General features: G+C 42.6%; 1 protein-coding gene across 2 annotated transcripts in view; it reads right to left on the bottom strand.

Annotated features, from left to right (window-relative positions):
- Window positions 1-3,357: 3,357 nt before the first annotated feature.
- Window positions 3,358-21,255, bottom strand: part of LOC136838120 (tRNA 2'-phosphotransferase 1-like) — a 34,792-nt gene continuing 16,894 nt past the window's right edge. Inside the window, exons 3-10 of one of the 2 annotated variants that reach the window (XM_067102967.1) lie at window positions 19,667-20,568; window positions 19,184-19,292; window positions 16,461-16,549; window positions 15,957-16,107; window positions 14,442-14,590; window positions 13,362-13,438; window positions 12,312-12,500; window positions 3,358-5,216 (exon numbers count right to left, since the gene is read on the bottom strand). In XM_067102967.1, the coding sequence (XP_066959068.1) occupies window positions 3,474-5,216; window positions 12,312-12,500; window positions 13,362-13,438; window positions 14,442-14,590; window positions 15,957-16,107; window positions 16,461-16,549; window positions 19,184-19,292; window positions 19,667-19,847 (2,688 nt within the window). In that variant the 5' untranslated portion in view covers window positions 19,848-20,568 and the 3' untranslated portion in view covers window positions 3,358-3,473. Of the gene's footprint in view, window positions 5,217-12,311; window positions 12,501-13,361; window positions 13,439-14,441; window positions 14,591-15,956; window positions 16,108-16,460; window positions 16,550-19,183; window positions 19,293-19,666; window positions 20,569-21,255 lie in introns of those variants that run through there. The other variant, XM_067102968.1, reaches the window with a different exon arrangement.

Raw genomic sequence — 21,255 nt, 5'->3', positions numbered from 1 at the left:
ACTAAGCGTGGGAACCTCTTCCACACGCCGGCACCTGGTGAATCTCACTGTAACTGTTTTGGAAGAGGAGAATTTTAAACCATTCTCATCAATCCACTTAGTAATAGCATTAACAGACCTTTGCAAATGCTTCCATACAGACAAGGAATCATACCCTGTGCAGCAGTCTATTGCAAGTTCATCGACAAAAAGCGAGCATTTAACAGGGGGTGAGATTTTTTCAACCACACTATTTATTGCCACTGAAAGGAGTGTTACTCTTAAAATGCCTCCTTGGGGAACTCCTTCCTCCTGCATAAAAGGTTGGGAGAAGGAGTTTCCCACTCTTACCTTGAAAAGTCTGTCTGTTAAAAAGGAATATATAAACCTGATCATTCTTCCACATATGCCCATCTTGTGCAACTGTTTCTTGATGCCAGTTCTCCAGGTAGTGTCATGTGCTTTCTCCAAGTCGAAAAAGATGCCAATGGTCTGACACTGTTTGGCGAATCCTTGCTGGGTTTGGTTGGTCAGCGGGGGATCAAGGGTGGAGCGGTTTTTTCTGAAACCAAATTGAAATGCCGACAGTAATCCTTTGGTCTCCAGGTGCCAGACTAGTCTAGTATTTATCATTTTCTCCATCAGCTTACATTCACAGCTGGTAAGAGCTATTGGTCTATAGCTGGTGGCTTGGGAAGCATCTTTATTAGGCTTTTTCATAGGAACAATTACGGACATTTTCCAGTCCTTGGGCAAGATTCCAGTTTCCCATATTTTGTTTATAATCTTGAGTAAATAGTTTTTGGCATCATCTGGGAGGTGTTTCATCATTTCATATACGACTGTATCCTCACCTGGAGCTGTGGATTCACTTGAGGAGAGCACCTCACGAAGTTCTCTTAGGGAAAATTTGTAGTCGAGTGGTTCAGATTTTCCCGAATCAAACTTCAGACACATTTCAGGATTCCTAACTCTTTGAAATTCTGGAGAATAATTGTTAGGGCTGGAAACTTTAGAAAAGTGTTTTCCTAGCTCATTTGCAACTTCAGTGGGCTCTGTTATGAGAGTGTCATTATTTGTAATGAGGGTTATGGTGACGCAACAAATTTTCCACTCAGTTTCCTTATTTTGCGCCGCGCCACTCTTGGTGGGATCTTGGAGTTTATTCCATGAATATAGTAGAGCCAACGTTCTCTTTTGGCTTTCTTATAAAAGCGGCCCTGCTTGGCTAAAGCACATTTGTAGATTCATTCAGACTGAGGAGAGCCACTAGTTTTGTAACGTCTGTAGTACTTCCTGGTCACTTTTCTCAGAATACCACGTCTTATTCCACCAGGGAACTGCAGGTCTACGAGGTTTGCCTTTTGTTTTTGGAATCGAGCCTTTGGCACTCTTCAAAGTAGCTTTTCAATAAAGTAATCACAGGCATCTAGATGAGAATGAAAGGACTCAAACTCCCTATCTAGATTGACACCCTTACTGAACTTATCCCAGTCTGCGTCCTCTGCCCTCCACTCAGGTGAAAGGTCAGATGGAGCATTTAGAGCAGTAAGCCCCCTGTATTCGCATTCTCAAGGTTCGCGGGCTCACGCATTTGTGGGTTTCTCTGTGGAACATATCTGGCCATCATTCGCGGAAAATTCGCCCATTCGCGGTATTTTTCACTGAGAAATATTCGCTAATTACTGCATTTTCATATGATTTTCATGAATAAATGCACTTTTTGTGATAAAACTATTGAAATACTCAGGTATAAGCATTTTTACAGGGTTTATCTTGGTTTAAGCTATCAAAATGGGCAGTTCTAAGTGTTTTTAGAGGGGTTTTAAGCATTCGCGGATTTGACCGGGTAGTGATCACTTCCACTTAAATCTTCATTGACAGACCAATTGAAATCAAGGTGGATACTAGCTGAAGAAACACTGAGGTCCAGTGCAGAGAGACGATTATCGTGAATGTCGTGGAGAGTCACTGACCCATTATTATATAGCGTAACATCATTCCTGTCAGTAAGGTCTTCGATTCATTTCCATTTGCTGTCTAAAAACCGACTTCCCCAAAGTGGGTTGTGGGCATTAAAATCACCTAGGAGAAGTAAAGGAGCTGGAAATTGGTCGATTAAGGACTGAATACCTCCAATGTTAAAAGCAAGGTCTGGTGGAAGGTATAAGGAGTAGATTGTTAGCCTCTTTTCCAAAAGGACTGAAATAGCGACAGCTTGTAGAGTTGTATTTAATTGTATTGTGGAGTGCTGTAGAGATTTATTCATAATAATAATTGCACCACCTCCACGGACACAATCACCAGTTGGGGATATGATAATGTTGAATAATTTAGTCCAGGATTTTAAGCAGAACTGCTCGAGTCTCATAACCAGCTTTTATTGGAAGGTTCTTTCCGTACCGTTTTAAGTTTCCAATGGGAATGGAACCAACCTTGCTCTCAATGCATTCAGCGGCTTCTATTAAATTTTTCCCCCCCTCCTTGTAGATAGCAACATGCCATAGAGGGGGAGGAAGAGCTCTGGTACATGGGACTGGTCCATGTTCTCCAGTCTTTGGAATAAAATCAAACGGCTCATCATTCAAGTTTTTCACTGAAAACACTTTCGTGCTGAGAACCGAGTCGTTTAGAATATGGCCACAGAGTCTTTGTTGTGCTTCCAAGGGAGAGGAAAATTTAACAAAATCAATTTCTTTCCACTTTTCCAAATTGTTTTACTACACTGTATAAACATTCATAATCTAATGACAAGCCTACATTAGCGCAATAAAGGACCCTATTATTTGAATCAACCCCACCAGATTTGCTAACACCCTGGTGTCTCAGTGTTTGGTTCTGTCCAGCAGCCAGGCCCGTATCCATGTTCGTAACAGGAGTCATTGCCAGTGCCGTCAAGTCGTCGGATCCAGGGGAGGGAGAACTAATAGCCAAATCCATAAATTTAAACCAAAAACTACGTAGGATGATTCGTCAGGACCCGGGCCCAAAGGCCAGGGTCCCTTAGCCCCTCACCTCGTCAAGGTGTCCTACCCTGGGGGTCGGGGGAGGGGGGGGGGGCATACGAAGACCTCATAAAATTAGGGTTGTGTACGACGAGAGATGAATGACATTATGATTTTTATTGTATTTCTGTTTATTTTATTATTATTATTTTTAATATTTCTTACTATTTATTCTCAACATTATTCTTGTCATTACTGTTATTATAATTACTAATTTTTCTGTCTTCAGCAACTGCGTGGATATTGCCAATTATACCTTCTCTGTATCTAGATTGTAGACACATTATGATTATTATTATTAGGAGATTATTATAACATAACAAAAACACAACATGATGATTGCCAATCTTTGGATGTAAATGACAAAACCTCCTTCTCCAAAATCTGTTTAATTATATCCTCATGAATCTATAATGAAGTACAAAATTGCTCTCTGAAATATACCAGAGCAATCTGAAACCAGGAAAAAATAAAAGGAAATTGCATTCATTATCTCTTGGTAGAAGTCCTCACGATGTACATGGCAATTTTCTCGAGCAGGTTGGGGGCTAAGTAGGACAAGTACAGAAACAGGGGCATCATCATGCCCCTGGTCAGCTTCTCGTCGGAGAGAGAGTCGCCGGTCACCAACACTACCGAGGGCTCCTCCATCTTCTGCCACACGGTCACGATGAATTCGAGCGTGGCTGCCCCGGTGGGACACCTGCCGTTCTCGTGTCCGATGTAGTTGGCCATCTGCGCCTGCGTCACGGCCATCTCGTACTGGAGGGGATTGGTGTTCAGTATGTTGGGCACCATTTTGGAAGCCTTCCTCCGTCCCACCCATAACTGGTTCTCCGTCGAGCACCTGTATTCCGTCACCTTCCGGTACGTGGGGACGACGTTGACCACGTTCCCGTCCGCGTTCTTGATGCGCTTTCCGCTCCCAGTGCTCTCCGGGGACTCGGACTTCCGCTTGCCCTCCTCCGCCGAGGAGCTACTTGCGGGATTGACCTCCATCTTCAGACACTGCTGCAGGATGAAGTGGATGAGGGAGCTGGCCGCGTAACCTATGTCGTCCTCCGACTTCATGACCTCCTTCCCTCCCGAGATGCAGCCGTCGAAGGTGATCGTGAATTCTTTGACCGTGGCAAAGTTCATTTGGAACTTGAAGAATTTCTTCTCGGGCTTAGCCTGAGGGTCAACGGCTACGGGAGGACTCTTGCTGCTGCTCTTCTTCTTGGCCACGCCGTTCTCGTTCGCCGCCTCTGCTCCCGCGTCTCCGTTGGGGATCTCCTCGACAGAGGAGTCGTTTGTGTCCTCGTCACAAGGAATTTCTTCGACGGACGACTCCCCCTCGTTTGCCTGGCATATCTCTATCTCCTCCTCTTCCGCTTTCCGCTTGGCTAAAAAACCAGCCCCCTTCTTCTTCATCGGGTTTCCGTTCGCGTTCGAAGAACTGCTACTGGCCCTGGGAGATGCCGAAGGGACGTCGTGGGGATCCTCCTCCGGATCTGGCGTCACGTCGACGTCCAAGATCTCTATCTCGTCTTGCGAGGCGTCGCCCTGCGATATCTCGTCAGAGTCGTCAAGTGTGATGATTTCCTCCTGGGTGACGTCGCCCTCCTTGGAGACGGGGGAATCGCACGCCTGGATGGAGCTCAGGATGGACTCGTCGATGAACACGTCCTCGAAGAGCTGGCCCAGGGGCTTCTCTTGGCTGATGATCTCGCTGCAGACTTCCGCGGCCTTCCGGCACTTGTACTGGAACTCGGTCAGCGGGCCCGCGTGCAGGCCCCTCGTTATGTTGTAGGAGTGCTCGAAGGGGTCCTGCAGGCACAGGGCCGTGTCTAGCTGGAGATCAGTGTCCTGGCTGCAGTAGTACTCCATGCAGGGGGGCAGCTTGCTTTTGTCCTTCTGCTTGATGGCCGTCTTGTCCAGGAGCCGCCCCGCCAGGGGGCTTATGACCCACTTCCGGGGGTCGAACTTGCCGTAGTACTCGAAGAACTCGCACACCAGCTCCAGCACCGTCACGTTGTGCTTCCTGCCCGCCCAGTGGGTCACGTCCTGCCCGAAGCTGCAGTCCCACCCCTCGATGGTGTGCTCTCCGCGCACGTTTGCCGGACACTGGGCCTTCAGCTGGGACACGGAGGGGATGAGCGGCTCGCTCCTCACCATCAGGTAGAAGAGCATGAGCATGGTGAAGCCGTAGTTGGTGATGAGGTACGTGGGCTGCGCACCGCCCGCGATGTCCTGCAAGCGAGAGCAAACCTCGAGTCAGTTTCTACAGGTGGTTTTGCCTATCTTAAATCTATCTTAAATCTATCTTAAATCTACTTACATGCTTTCAATGTTCAACTTAGATTTGCTTGAAGTTAAGTCATGTGCTTTTAACCGATTCTTTTATGCTGTTTCTTAAACCTATCTTAAGTTTACCTAATGTTAAGTTACATGCTTAACTTAATTCATGTAAAGTTATGCGTTTCCGCCCGTTTCGTTTTCATTACGAGAACTTCATGTCTTATTCCATTAAACCTTCCTGCTACAAAAAATTAAAACAATAAACACCAATAATAAATATAACATCTCTTACAAATATACTTAATTGTTCCCGGGTGTATTCATGAACTCCATGTTTATCTGTCACAGTCCTAAACAAGAAGAAAATCCAGGTTAACATAATTTACGTAGTCAAATCCGGACCATGATGCATTTCTGGTATAGCAGACTCAATATGCAAAGAACAGATGTTTTGCCTGACTAAATCTTGAAGCTGCAGAGACGAACTTGAAGTTCATCCTCGCTTACAGAGTGCCGCGTTTGGTTTTAACTTGGAAACAAGCTCTCGGAATTGGTTACAGAATGTTGCACTTGGTTTTCAACTTGAAAACGAGCTCTTGGAATTAAAGAATGTTGCATTTGGTTTTAACACAAAAAGAGAGCTCTCGGAATTAGTTACAGAATGCCGATAGCACGAAATGATTACGGCACAGTGGACCCCTGCCTATTGGCGGTCCCAGATTCGTAGCTTTACCTATTCACGGGTTTTTCTGTGGAATGTATATACTGTACACACTATTCGTGGAAAATCTGCCTATTCGTGGTATTTTTCATAAATATTCACAAATTACTGTATTTTCGTATAATTTTCACGACTAAATGCACTTTTTGTGATAAAACTATTAAAATACTCAGGTATAAGCATTCTTAGAGGGTGTTTTTGGTATTTGAACATCAAAATAGGCAGTTATGAGCGTTTCTGTGGGGTGTCAAGTATTCACGGATTTTAGCTACTCGTAGGGGAGTTGTGGTACCTATGCCCCGTGAATACCAGGGGTCGACTGTATCATTTTTGGCAGTTTCTGTGCACTGACAATCTGAAATTCAACTTCAGGTGAAACTGATGTCACCGTTTAGACTTCAGCTAGAGATTAACCATAAGAAAATGAATGAACATGTCCTTTAATGATGAGGATAAAACAAGATCTTCAATGTATATACTGATATATTATTACGAATACAATCAAAATTCTTTGGCTTTACGAGGAATACTGTCCCACAGATGAGGACAATGAGTACCCCTCATAAAGCGCAAGGATTTTAAGTGTATTTCCAACAATATAACAAGCGCTACACTAAAGAAAAAGGTCTTGCATTATCCTCAAGGATTCATCTTTAGGAATTCATACAGATAAAATATATCTGAGGTTTTAATATTTACACAAAAAAAAAAACTGTATACATTTGATCACCCGATAAGTTTTCTTCGGGACTGCAATTTCAACACCAACAGCACACGTTTCGATAACCCCCAAAGGTACCAAGGTATCTTTACGAACACCTGATTTATGACGTACGAGGAGGGAATCGCAAATAATCAAATACACCTCCTATTCAAGTAGAGTATGATATAAAATCAATATAGTACTGTCCATTTTTCCATCCAAAACACAGTACCTGTACACTGTACATAATGTACGTACAGAACAGGTGCACAAAACAAAATCTGAACTTAGGGATGACAAAGGGAAGCACTCTGAATACAACTTTAAATAGCGATCCAGTTTCTTTCTATCTCTGAATGTTTGAAAGTTGTACTGTTTCCGACTAAATCACCCTCCGCATTGGTGTCTTTGCTTAAAGAGCTGACGAGACATAACAAGCACAACTGCACCAGAAGGCCAGGCGTTCGGAAAAGCCTGAAGCTTCAACGCACGACCTAGTCCTAAGTCCAGGCCTACGTACATTCGAGAATTTCCCAACTCCTTTGATCGATCTTGTGTGATTTACTCGACTGCTGTCTCTACGAGATCCATTTACGTCGATTTACGGTGAAAACACGTGTGTACTGACCAGACACAAGTTTTGACAGGACACAATTGGAACTGGAACACAGGACTTTGGACCAATGGCCATGTACTGGGACCTATGAGACCATTCAGAACGGAAAATAATGTTGAAACAAATGTTAGGAGAATTAATTTGAATATAGAATTTAGGCCAAAGGCCAAACACTGGGGCCTCTATGAGGGCATTCAGTGCTGAAACAGAAATTGGCAGTAAAAGGTTTGAAAGGTGTGACAGGCGGAAAACCTCCAAGCAGTTGCACTACGAAATAACTGTTAGGAAAGAAAGACGAGAGAGAGAGAGAATACGAAAGGAGGCAGAGTAAAAGGAACGAAAGGGGACGCTGTTTGGGGCCGTGGAAGGGGGATTCTGCAGAGAGCCTTGACTAATGACATGGAACAATTAATCCCTGCATTGTGGTGGGTTAAATTTGGGTTTGTACGACGAAAGACGGTTTGTGTGAATTGATTGTTCCGTTTTTTGTTGTGGTGATGTTTTATATTATGTTTATTTTGTGTTTTTGTTAAGAATGTCTGATGGAAGTTTTCATGTTGTTTTTTTTCTTTTTTTACTTGGTTTGCTTGAGAGTGGTAGGGTAGAGTAGACTCCCCTTCACCTGAATGCCCAAAGTGCTTGGATTGAGAGAACCTGGTTGAGAAACAGTGAAGGAAATGAGGCCTTTATTTCCCTCCTGAATGCTTTACGGCAAGTATTTACAAATTAGCTGTGTGACCCAGAGGCTCACTTATCCAAGTCTCCAGTAGAAAATGATAATACGAGACACTATAAACTGACTGTTATAGATTTGTTCCAAGGAAACGAAAAAACATTCAGAGGAATCACAGTGTGAATCAGGTTACGGTGAAGTTGTGTACAGAATTCTACTTAAAGAAAAGCATGTTTGGTTCTCAAATGATCTTTGTTGGACAATCCCAAGTAGACTTTGAAGACTGATCTTTCAAGCATTGGATGTGTTTCCATTTTGAGGATTAAGAAATAAAATTAGATTAGGTTCTTGAAATTACTGGGCAAAAGCTATAATAAGTTAGGTTAAGGAACTAAGGATAGGTTTTGGTGATCTATAGTATTAAGTTAGGCTAAGTTTAAGTATAGGAAGATTGTTTTGGTAAATATTAGGAGTAAGTAGGAAATAAGTGTAATGTTAAGGAAATAAATTAGGTTAAGGAAAATCAGAGTTTAATTTAATAACCTCCAAAACTGTCCCCATCACACTGCCCCAATTGTGTACTGTAAAGAGAAAGCCCCTACATAATGAGGTTCAAGTTGAGACGGACAGCTTCTGATTCTATTAGACCTAACCCGACCATGATTCCATACTTTTCAACTTACTCGCAAACCAGAACATTAAGCTACTACGAACGTTGATGAATATCCAATTCGCTCTGCTTGGAAATAATACTGAAAGAGAATTATAACTGATTAGTGGTTCGCCACCTGGCGGACTTGAGCCACCGACAGTAACAACCTCCACGTTCAGTGATGGGCCAGGCTACCTTTTTAAAGCTAAGTGTACAGTCGACTCCTGGTATTCGTGGGGTATGCGTACCACAACGGCCGCGCCCCCATAGCTAAAATCTGCTAATACTTAAAACCCCTCTAAAAGCACTTTTAACTGCCTATTTTGATGGTTCAAAATACCAAAAAACCCTCTATATATGCTTAGACCTGAATATTTTAATAGTTTTATCACAAAACGTGCATCTAGTCACGAAAATGATATGAAAATACATTAATTTGTGAACATTTTCTCTATTAAAAATACTGCGAATTTTCCACAAATAATGTGTATATAAGTTCCACATACAAATCAGCGAGAGTACAATTTAGGTTAGCCTGGTCAGAGTCATGGAGTTACTGCTCGAATCTCCAAGCGTAAATTGTTTTATTAAAGTGTCCTTAAGTAAAAATTAAAAATTAGAGCATTTGAAAACTTGAAAGTGGCATATCACAATCTGATGACTCATAGGTATAACAATATTTTTCTTTTATTGTCTACTGTCAACTTACCCTCTGTCAAACAAACTTTGCTTTTGGTGTCATTTGGATGCTAAATATTCGTACTTTAACAAACTTTGCTTTTGGTGTCATTTTGATGCTAAATATTCGTACTTTATTGAAGTACGTCTGAAAATGAAAAATCATAAATATCAAAAGTCGAAATGATTCACTGAAGTCGCCAAAACGCTTCCAACACATGACATATCTGCGATCTAAATCTCTGGTGTCGGCATTTGCTTGGCAAAAAATATCATCGGAATCTACCGTTACCAGGCCCGTAACATTACACGGGGCAGAAACCTGCGCACTTAAAACAGGAAAGAGGAGGGGCTGCTGGAAAGGACCAAGACGAGGATGGTGAGACGGATTGCTGGAATATCACTGCTGGAAAGGAGGAAGAACCAAGATACAAGGAAGAATGTGTGGTATATGTGATGTACAGGAGAAGGAGGCTAGGGAAGTTCGTCTGAGATGCTATGGCCGTGCAATAAGAAGCGGGGAGGTGGAACCAATCGCGAGAGCTAAGAACGTGCCAGTGATGGGGAGGAGGAGTGTGGGGCGTGGCCACCAAAGTCATCTGAAGAACTAGGGTGATGAACACTTGGTTGATCAAGTGTTCATCACCCTGCAAGAGAGGGCTGAACATTGGAGGAGGGGTATGGGTGAGGTGGGACCGGGGGGAGAAAGATGAAAGGAATAGAAATAGATGGAGAGAGTTGACTCGAGCGGCCGGCGCCCAGCTATACAGTGGGACTGGTGAAGTCGAAAGAAGAAATATTATCACAATCTCAAAGGGCTAATACCAAACTAATTTACGATGCCGTACGTAAAAATGACTTACGGAATACAGGGGCCTCATTTGGCTAATTTACAAGGAGGTACAAACTCTATCGATTGAAACAAACGAGCACGGGCGACTTTTGAGCTCTGGGAAGCTCTCTACCATGACAAGTGAAACCTTTAGGAAAAAATCCCATCAATGAAATATATCTCAATGTCTTGTTTGTTCCATATACAGACACCATCCTACTTACAAACACGTACAGTACTGTGTTGTCTTTATATCATTCTGTACTGAAATAGGCATGAAGAGTACGGTAACCAACTTCCAAACAATTAAAGGTACCAAATACAGTATTTACAAGTTCTGTTCTTTGTCCAAAAGGACATGACGAAGATTACAGCAGGAACTATCGTCAGCTAAGAACAGTTCTGTGTAGTTTGTGAAATTGTGTATATGTTACAGCAAGACTGAAATCAGGGATTTCATGAAATCCCTGAAATTTTCAGGGAACTTGTGACATCACCAATCCACTTAGGAACATCTGACCACTGGGGGCTGTGCTAAAAATGATGGAACAGTGATTCATCTACACTTTTTCGCCGTGTTCAGTACTAGCCCTCGGGGATGAAATGTGTTTCGCCGTGTTTAGTACGAGCCCATTGGGGATCAAATGCCCCCAAGTGCATTTGATTCCCAAGGGGCTAGTACTAAACACGGCCAAACACATTTCATCCCTGAACACGGCGAAAGAGCGTAGGTGAATCACTGTTTTGCTGTGTTTAGTACTAGCCCCTTGGGATCAAATGCTCCTAAGTGAATTGGTGATTTCACAGTCTTACTGTAACAGATATAACAGAGAACACTAACACAATTTTAAATCCTGGATTTTTCATCTTATCATCAACTGCGATGTGATTTTCTGTTGATTTGGAATAGGATTTAGGCCAGAGTGCTGGGACCTTGAACGAAAAGGAAATTGAGAGTAAAGGAGGTTTGAAAGGCGTAACAGGAAGGGGGAAAACCTTCTGCATTTGCACTACGAAACAACTGTCAGGAGATGGAAGAGAGAGAATATGAAAAGAGGTACAGCCAAATGAATGAAAGGGGTTGCATCTAGGGGTCCAAGGAGAAGTTTTTATCAAGTCGAGAAATTTAAAGCTGTTTCCCATTAGCGTACAAGATGGTTTAAACCTGACTGAGCCTATAAGGTTACATCAGTATCTTGTCTATGCATATAAAAAAAACGACAAAAACGTGCAACGAATATTTAGAGTCATGCATGAGCATCAGAAGTCAGCTGAGAGAGAGAGAGAGAGAGAGAGAGAGAGAGAGAGAGAGAGAGAGAGAGAGAGAGAGAGAGAGAGAGAGAGAGAGAGAGAGAGAGAGAGACTGTACAAGCACCCTACTTTAAAAATTACACTTGTGAGGAGCTTATTTCGTAAATTACAGCATTTTATTTACTGAATAATTTTGTTTAAATTACCAACAAGTGAAATTAAAAACATCGACGGGTCTGACACACTTTCTAAAAGAATCACCTCGAGAAATGCGCAGACATGGAGCACATTAAACTCACAAATGCATATGTTATTTATGAATGATATTACTGTTATCATTACTCAGAAGATGAAACCTATTCATATGGAATAACATTTAAACAAGGGACGAACTAAGAACGTAAGAAATGTAGAGGGTTCTGACACAACTTTCCCAAAGAATTATGTCAAAAAATGTGCAGATGTAAAGCACATTAAACTCACGACTGATTACCTTATTTACAAGCGATAACATTTAAACAAAGCATGAACTAGGAATGTCAAAAATGTAAAATCTTCTTCTACCAAACTGTCCCAAACATTTCGGTCGAGAAACGTGCCAAGGAAACAGCAGGTGTGGGACACATTTAACTTACGAACGCAAATGTAATTTATGAATGATAACATCTAAACATGGCACCCTCTGGAAACATTAAAACATCCAAGGTTCCGGCACATTTTCCCAAAGAATTACGACAAGAAGTGTGCAGACGTGAAGCACGTCAAACTTACGAATGGGTATGTAATTTACGAACGATAACATTCTCACATGGCACCTGCTGCAAACGTGACAAATGTCGCAGATTCTGACACACTTTCCCAAGAGACTAACACCACAAAATCACAGTAAGCATAAAAAAGACGACAAAGAAACTACAGTACCTGTATTTTGGCCCAGTATCGGATGACCATCAGATATGGCCTAACGAGCAGATGTGTCCGAGTGTACTGGCAGATGAGCTGGGTGTTGTAGATTGGCATCCCGTTTCTAAACGAGAGGTCCACCTGGAGTCTAGTCAGGGCATCCTCGAATTTGACAATGGGCACGCGGGCTTTGGCTATCGCCTGGACCTGTGGAAGGAGGTCGGATGAAATCGGAAACTGTGGAAGGAGGTTCGGAGATGGTTCCTTATTCTAAAACATCTTTGTGAACATTGGAGTAAAACCTCAACTTGAGGGACTTATGTTAGGTACCAGCTATGTCATGACGATAATATTTTGCTGCGCTGCCATTTTACACTTGGTACACTTTCAGACGAATGCTATTTGGGCACACAGCCACCACCCCACTTATGAATGAGTTACGTTCCGGACGGCCGTTTGAATGCTGAGTTGCTCTTAAGTTGGTTACTGTACTCTACATGCCTATTTGAGTACACCATGATAAAAATTCAATACAGTAATGTACTATTTTTCATCCTAAAACACAATATACTTTGTACATACAGTACTATATTTTATAGAATAGGCGCGCAAAACAAAATTTGAACTTATGGGTGGCAAAGGGGAGAGCTCTGAACACAATTTAAATTTGCGATCCTGTTCGCATTTCTGAATGTCTGTAAGCTGAATGTTCGTAAGTAGGGAGGTGTCTGTACTATTAGAGTATTACCATTGCTAGAGCCACTACGAAGACAGTTTCACGAGACAAGGGGTCATATGGGTGCCACACAATGGGGCTCTTACAAAATGGAAAGACCACAATGGAACTGGAACATATAAAATTGAGGTCAAAGGTCAAGTATGGAAGATGGAAGATGAATGGAGGAGATACAGTCAAAGGAGTGAAAGGGGTTATACCAGCCAGGGGCCAAGGAAGGGTTTAACAGGGCAGCGAACTGACACAGACAAAACCTCTACCAAATAAAGCTCTCTTGACAAATACAACCGTTTGAACTTCTAATTCAACGTAAGCGACCACAATTGACTTACTTTGTACCCTCGCTTCGAATTCTTCAGCTTCCTGGCGAGGTACCAGGTCAGGTCACGTGCTTTGGACTCCTTTTGTGCTGTGAAGAAGAGGAAAAAAAGAAAGGTCAATCTTAAGTACGCACACACGAATGACGGACGCCAATGCTGCAAATCTCTGAGAGATAAATTTGGTGACAATGGGGTCGGTACTTTTTGAGTTCTGCTTTCTGTTGCATTAATAGAAGAGAATGTAGAATTTAGGCCACAGGACGAGTGCTGGGACCTCCGAGATTATTCAGCGCTGAAACGGAAGCTGACAGTAAGAAGGACTGAAAGGTATAACAGGAGGAGGAAAGCTTTTGACAGTTGCACTGTGAATGAATTGTTAGGAGAGGGCTGAGGAGAGTCAGATGGACGCAAGAAAACATGAACGGAGGTACAATAAAAAGGAATGAAAGGGTTGCAGCTAGGGGGCGTCAGTAATGCCTACAGGTGCACCGATGCCACTACCCCGATACGCGGTCTGCTGAATTAATGGTGAATCCCTTGTGTGGAAACCTTGAACGAACCATACACCACGTTCCAAGAAGTCTCATACACAGTGAAATGCCCCTCAACAACAAAATGTCCCATTTGTCTAGGCAATGTCTAGTCTTCCTCACAGTATTATGAACCTTTTTCTAGATATATTACAGAAACTACATCGCTCCATCCGTTATTTTAAAAGTACTATTTTAAAACTTAGACTCAGTTCCTCCACAGGATTCTTAACCTTAACCACTACGTTTTCCCATCCACATACGTTACGACAGGGCTACGATAGAAAACGAGATCTCATCAGTAACATATCAACCCATCTACAAACATGGCATCACTTTCCACACCAGTACACCTAGCTTTGGTACAACATAAACGACCTGACATACTTTCCCCTGCCCTGAGACACTTAGAGTAAAGTAAAATGACTTTATCTTCCACACAGAAACAAACAGGGGCGCTCACCAGCAACAAACCAACCCGTCCACACATACACCACACTGACAAACACTCACTAAAAAACAGAAACAAAAGCCACATCCGCGAATACGAATTCTCACGAACCTTTGGTTCCCTCGCTCCAGGGGTCGACACCCAGGTGGACATACAAGTCCACGTCGCAGCCCACGAAGCCGAGGTTGTTTGCAGACGAGCCAAAGACGCAGGCCATGGCCACGGGGAAGTCTGGCCTCAGGAAATTCTCCAGGGTTTGTCTGGAAAATAAAGGATGTATTACGGAGTGAGCTGCAGTGGACACAATGGCACATCTAATGTTTTCAGCCAACCTTTCTCTTCCTTTCTCACTACATATCCAAACCATTTCTATATATATATACTCATATATAAACATATACACACACACACAACACACCACCCTCCTTACAAACATTCAACTTACAAACACTCAGAGATACGAACGAACGGGATCGTAAATTAAAATGGTGTTCGGTACGAAACGACTGTATTATCGTCACATTCACTTAGGTTTTATGTATCATTCATATTAATAAAGTACCATACTCTATGAAATACAGTACTGTACTGTATTGTGTTTTAGGGAAAAAAAAAGCATACAGTACTGTATTGATTTTGTATCATACTGTACTTAAATAGGCTGAAGACCAACTTACGAACGCTTCAAGATGCAAACGGCCCTCTGGAACGCAACTCGTTCGTGTATAGGGTAGTGTCTGTGTACGTATGTATATACAGACACCATTACAATTTACCATGAACAAAAAATAACATATCAGACACCAGTGGAGTTGCCACCTACAAAACACTTTTTCTGGGCTAACTGTTGCCGGTACTTGATGTCCTTTGTACTGTATCTTCGGCCCGGAGCTGCAATGCTCTTTTAATATGAATTAATATGTAATTTTAAGCCTCTCGTTTATGCAAGGGATTCCTTCAGAATTAGCCTATGAGTTCAGGAATCAAATTTGGGGGTTCGGATAAAGAATAAATTAGGAATTCAATTCAGTCTCGATATACTAATGTTGACGATATATTATTCAACAGGGCCAGAATGGAATTGGAATTTATAAAGTTTAGGCCAAAGGTCAAATGCTGGGGGCTATGACGAAGCCATTCAGTGGTGAAAGGGAAAATGAGAGGAACAGAAAGGTCCTATGGGGTTTCACAGGGCTGGTTCTTTGAGCAAATTCTCCCTTGGCAGTCTTGACAGAACTTGGGGCCCCGAGATGAAAGCTCTCTAAAATGTCCTAATGATAATTACAGGCAGTCCAAGGTTATTGGCGATCTGGTTTTACGGCACTTGTCCAGTGATGATGGTAACTGGATTTTCGGTGCCACGCCAATTGCCAGTTATCGGTGCCGATAAGCACTGTTATCACTGACTTTCAGTCATCGACAATTTTTGGCTATCGTAATGTCTGGTCCAAGATTATAATTACAGCAGAAGAACAGCCAAAGACACAAAGAAAACGGAGACCGGGAGAAAGGAGGAAAGGTGACAGAGAGAGAGAGAGAGAGAGAGAGAGAGAGAGAGAGAGAGAGAGAGAGAGAGAGAGAGAGAGAGAGAGAGAGAACAACAAAAACTCGTTCTTGAAGACTGACCTCAAAAACTCACGTTGTTCGTAGTGTTCCGTTTTGAGCTCTATCGACTTCACCAGGGCATCGATCGCGTGCCACTGGCTCTGGGCGCTCGATATCGTCTGCTTCAGGGCCATCTGGGCTCGCCAGTTCAGCCTCAGGGGCGAAGAAGACCCTGCGGTCAGAAAGGGAGGGAAAGCGGTCGAGATTAGACGAGGAACCTGGAGATGAAAGTGACTGAAAGATGGCTGACATGACAGAATGAAGCTGGGTATCGAAATGGCATAAAACAGTCGAGATTAGATGTTGGGGATGAAAATGGCATAAAACAATCGAGATCAGACAAAGATGTTTGGGATGAAATGGCATAAAACAGTCCAGATTAGACGAAGACGCTGTGAATGAAAATGACAAATATCAAAATTGAGATCAGAGGAGATATAACTGAACTGAAAGTGCTCAAGAAAAACTCATGAGAAATAACTGATCGACTCATCGATTCTTTCAATCAAGTCCGGAGGTAATCACCTGTGGCCTGCGACTGATGCCTCAGGCTGACTTTCAGTTTCTGCAATCCTATGAAGTGCTCGTCGTCCAGACATTTCTGCACGGTCTGCCTGCAAAAGAAACATATTATATTATTATTATTATTATTATTATTCAGAAGATGATGGACCCTATTCACATGGAACAATCCCACCAAAGGGGCCACTGGCTTGGAATTCAAGAAGCTCCCAAAGAATGTTATGGTGTTCATTAGGAAGAAATAACAGATGGTAAAGTGAAATAGAGGAAGAAGAAATCTCACTCATCAAAAATGAAAAAATAAATTTACAAATTAAATAATAGATAAAAAAGTACTAAAATGCAAGGAGAATGGTATTAGGGTCGCAATCTGTTGCACCTATCCTTGAACTTTTGAAGTTCAAATTGCAGAACACCCTTAGGGAGACTATTCCACAGTCTTCCAATGGTGTGAGGAGGAATAAAGGACCTCTGGAACTCTGGAGAAGTTCGACAGCGAGGCTAAACATTTACTGCATATTGGTGATTCCGCTGTTCAGCAAATCTTGTCGCTCTCAGCATGAAACGGGGATCAAAGATCAATTGCGTGTCAAAGCGATTCAACTTAATAGTTAGTGCTTTTAATATGAATTTATTCCACTGGAAGTAAAATTATAGCACCATCTGGTATAAGCAAGTACCCTTTTAGTGAATATCCGATATTAATTTATTCCAATGGCAGTCAATACAAGGGTACAAAAAGCCAGTATTAATTAATATATATAAAAGTGAGTACTGTACCTTCAAGTGAATAGATACACTACGGATTTATTGCAATGGAGGCTAGTAAAATCGTAGCACAAACCTGAGTTAAGAAATTTACAAGCAAGTACGTTTTAGTGAATAGATACAGTCCTTCACATAAGCTACAGAGTTCCAACCCACGAACTTTCGTTCTCTACGCACAAAGTTTCAATTTACGAACTTTCAAAGATGCGAACTTGAGTTTCCACAAGACATATAGGACATACGAACTTCATTTCATGTACTTCACTGCCACATATCCAAGTTAAGATTAAAAAGATTAATGATTTTTATCTATTACAAACTTTATTTCACGAAGTGATCAAATCGTCTTGATACAAAGCTTTATAATTGCAAGGTGCATTATGCTGTAGGCCAACTACAAAGCTGGGTGCCTAGGCTAACTTTGTTCGGCTTTAAAACTGAATCAATTTGCGAACGAGTTCTCGGAATGGAACCAGTCTGCAAGCATAGTACTTACAATTATTATTATTATTATTATTATCACCATTATTACTATTCAAAAGATGAAGGGCCCCACTGACATGGAACAAGAAGCCGACGGAAGGAGCCACAGACCTGAAACTCACGAAGCTTCCAAAGAATATTACGGTGTTAACTTCAAAGTCACAGGAAATACAGAAAGAGATCGGTTATTAGAGTGAGAGAAAATGAATGAACAAAATATTAAATAAGCAGATAAAAATGCAATACATTACACAGACAAATTAAGTGCGATGCAAGGCGAAATCATATACAAGAAACAGCAACAGTGAGATACATTCGGAGGTTACAATGAACGGGTTGGTACCCAAGTCTCAATTAGTGGTTGGACAGCGAGATAGGAGAGATATTAAGAGATTCATGGAATTAATGAGACGAAGTACAAGAATCTAAAGGTGACACTAAGAGAGAATCCTACAGCCGCACTAAGATTAGAGAGGCTGGGCAGCAAGGTGGAAGGAATTGGAAATGACGAGGTCATTCAGGGCTGAAAAGGTTTGAAAGGCAAACTGAGAATAGAAAGGTTTAAAGTTAAGTATACCTTAGTTTAACCAGACCACTGAGGAGGAGCTGATGAAGAGCTCTCCTATAGAGGGCTGGCCCAAAGGATTAGACTTAATTTACGTGGCTAAGAACCGACTGGTTACTTAGCAACGGGACCTACAGCTTATTGTGGAATCCGAACCACATCATGGCGAGAAATGAATTTCTATCACCAGAAATAAATTCCTCTAACTCTTCATCAGCCGGCCGGAGACTCGAACTCGGGCCTAGCCAGTGCTAGTCCACAGCTCTACCGACTCACCCAACGAAGAGCTAATAGAGAGGTTTAAGAAGCATAACAGGAGGAGGAGGAGGAGGAGGAGGAGGAGGAGGAGGAGGAGGAGGAGGAGGAGGAGGAGGAGGAGGAGGAGGAGAGAACCTTTCGCAGTGAAACAATTGTCAGGAGAGGGTCGAGGAAAGTAAGACGGAAGAGAGAGAATATGAACGGAGGTACAGCAAAAGGAATGGAGGGGGTTGTGGCAGTTAGGGCCCAGGGAAGGAACACTGCAAAGAACCTTACTAAGTAACGCCTACAGTGCATCGTGTGAGGTGCGCCGACAGCGCTACCCCGCTACCTGAGAAGTTGGGAGAAAGGAAGCCGGAATGGCAGTCGATTCAAAGGCTGGAAAGTGTGCGCAGCTAAGGGCCGAAGGGGCGCCCCAAAACAAGCTTTCGAAATGGGCGAATTTACAAGCCGACGAGTAGATTGAGACGTCCAAGACGGAGAAGAGATGAATCTCAAGAGACGAAGACGGTACAGAGAGCCTTTTGAGATTTGACGAGGACCAAAACCTGTATGTGGACTGGCCACAATTTCCTTTGTTGCTTGCTGAACACCTGTATCTGAGAGAGAGAGAGAGAGAGAGAGAGAGAGAGAGAGAGAGAGAGATACGTACCGACTCTTCAACTCCATGAAGCAGTAGCTTAGAAAGGGGCTTATGTTCACCACCTCGTACCTGTAGAAGGTACCGACCAGCGTCTCCAGAGGGGTGTCTTTTTTGAAGCCTGGAATGGAATGGCAATAGTCAAGTTTACCATTACTGGAATGGAACTGGAATATATATCTTCTTGATTTCACACACGTGAATATATTCTAGATATCTTACATATGCAAGTACGTCTAGTTCCCATCCTAAAGTGACCTGTACTTTACACTCAACATTCAATTTGAGAGATTTATCTAAAAATTTATCGCTGTGAAATTTGATCAAAACAATGCAACTGATAGGGACAGGAGTCTGCTAAGTCGAGGTACGCGAAGCTGGGGCATCACTGTACCTTCAGGGAATGCAGGAGGTACCTACAGGGATAAGGAGGTAGCTACAGGGGGATACAGGAGGTACCTACGACACCCGTAACAGGGATGGCCATCAACGCACCCGTGACGTGAAGAGTCCTGCTCATCTCGTCCTTCTTCAGAGCTTTGCTTCTGTTCTTCAGATTCTTCTGGTGCCTCTTCCCCAGGATGTGCGTGACGTAGTGGATCTTCTCCAGGGGCCCCGACTTGCAGACAGTGCACGCCATCGACAGGCGGTCCGTGATGTCCTGCCCGCCAGCCATGTTTTCGACGTGAGTGAGCCTGGTCCTGGTCAGTCTTCTGCGCTAAACTAATGCTGGTCTACGTCCATCGCAGACGTGCACGAACGGGTGAAAATGTCTTTTGCCACAAAAGTACTCGGCAAAGTTTGTGCAAGACCCTCGTCGGTGTTCTGTGCTAAACTACTGCAGGTCTGCGTCCATCGCAGACGCTTATGAAACACGAAACAGTGCAAGTGTCTTTGAAGCGTTTCGAACGCTTCTGCCACACGAGTACCTAACAAAATTCATGCATGACCCTCGTCAGTGCTCTATACTAAACTAACGGGGGTGTACGTCCATCGCAGACGTGTACAAAACACAAAAAGGGTAAGGTGTCCGTCTCTGAAGCGTTTTGAAAGCCACTAACACAAAAATAGTCCACAAATTAACCACTTTAACACTTTTCTGTGTGGATACACAAATAAAGTTGCAAAAAACAACACCTGGATGACCATCAAGCAGTCCCAACCATCAAAATCATTTCCTCATTTACAGAACCTGTCCGTGAGAATAAAAATGGCTCCCTAAGTGTCTGTTAAACCATCCTTCAATTCTAGTTCACAAAGTCTTTGAATTATGGTGCACAACACACAATTATATTCCATACTCTTGGAGAAAGGGTGCATCAGAGGGCAAGGTCGTTATCCGTGCAGTTGGCCAGTTAAATGAGAAAGTTCTTGATTCCTCTACAACAGTTGGTCTCCTGAAAGTGAAAGAGAAGTTTATATTAAAGCATCACTGGAACTTTTTGGATTTCGTGGAGATAAATTCATTGGGAAAATGTAAAATTTTGTGATTATAATACCCACTTTTTGGACACACCTGTCACTACAAAGCCTTCGATCCAAATGAAAGAATACGAGGTCATTCTGATGAGGATAGTAAGACGGAAGAGACAGAGTATTAACGGAGATACAGTCAGGGGAATGAAGGGGGTTGCAGTTAGGGGCTGAAGGGACGCTTCAAAGGACCTCAAGTAATGCCTACAATGCAATGCCTGAGTTGCACTGATGGCACTAACTTCCCATGTGGATCTACTGTAGAATATGAGGATGAGATTATCTTGCTGACCTGACCACCTTCCACGGTCAGGTCAGCAACGTGACCTTGTCGTGTCAGAATCACTTTATATTTTTGCACTTGGATCTAAGGCTTTGTGGTGACAAGTGTATTAAAAAAAAATGAGAAGAATTTGAGAAATTGAGAGGGCACTGTGGTTAACTGCAATCACATATATATCCAGTCAAAAGCGACCACTTGATTCTATATATATATGTGAAACTTTCTCAATTCTTAATTGTTATATAATGATTATTTCTCATCAACTGAGGTTATGAAGATTGCTGTTGGTACAAAAAACCGAATATTCATGACAATTATTTTGTGCATA

The sequence above is a fragment of the Macrobrachium rosenbergii genome, unplaced genomic scaffold (genome assembly GCF_040412425.1).
Source record: "Macrobrachium rosenbergii isolate ZJJX-2024 unplaced genomic scaffold, ASM4041242v1 171, whole genome shotgun sequence".
Taxonomy (NCBI): Eukaryota; Metazoa; Arthropoda; class Malacostraca; order Decapoda; family Palaemonidae; genus Macrobrachium; species Macrobrachium rosenbergii.
This window is presented reverse-complemented; position numbering and strand designations above follow the sequence as displayed.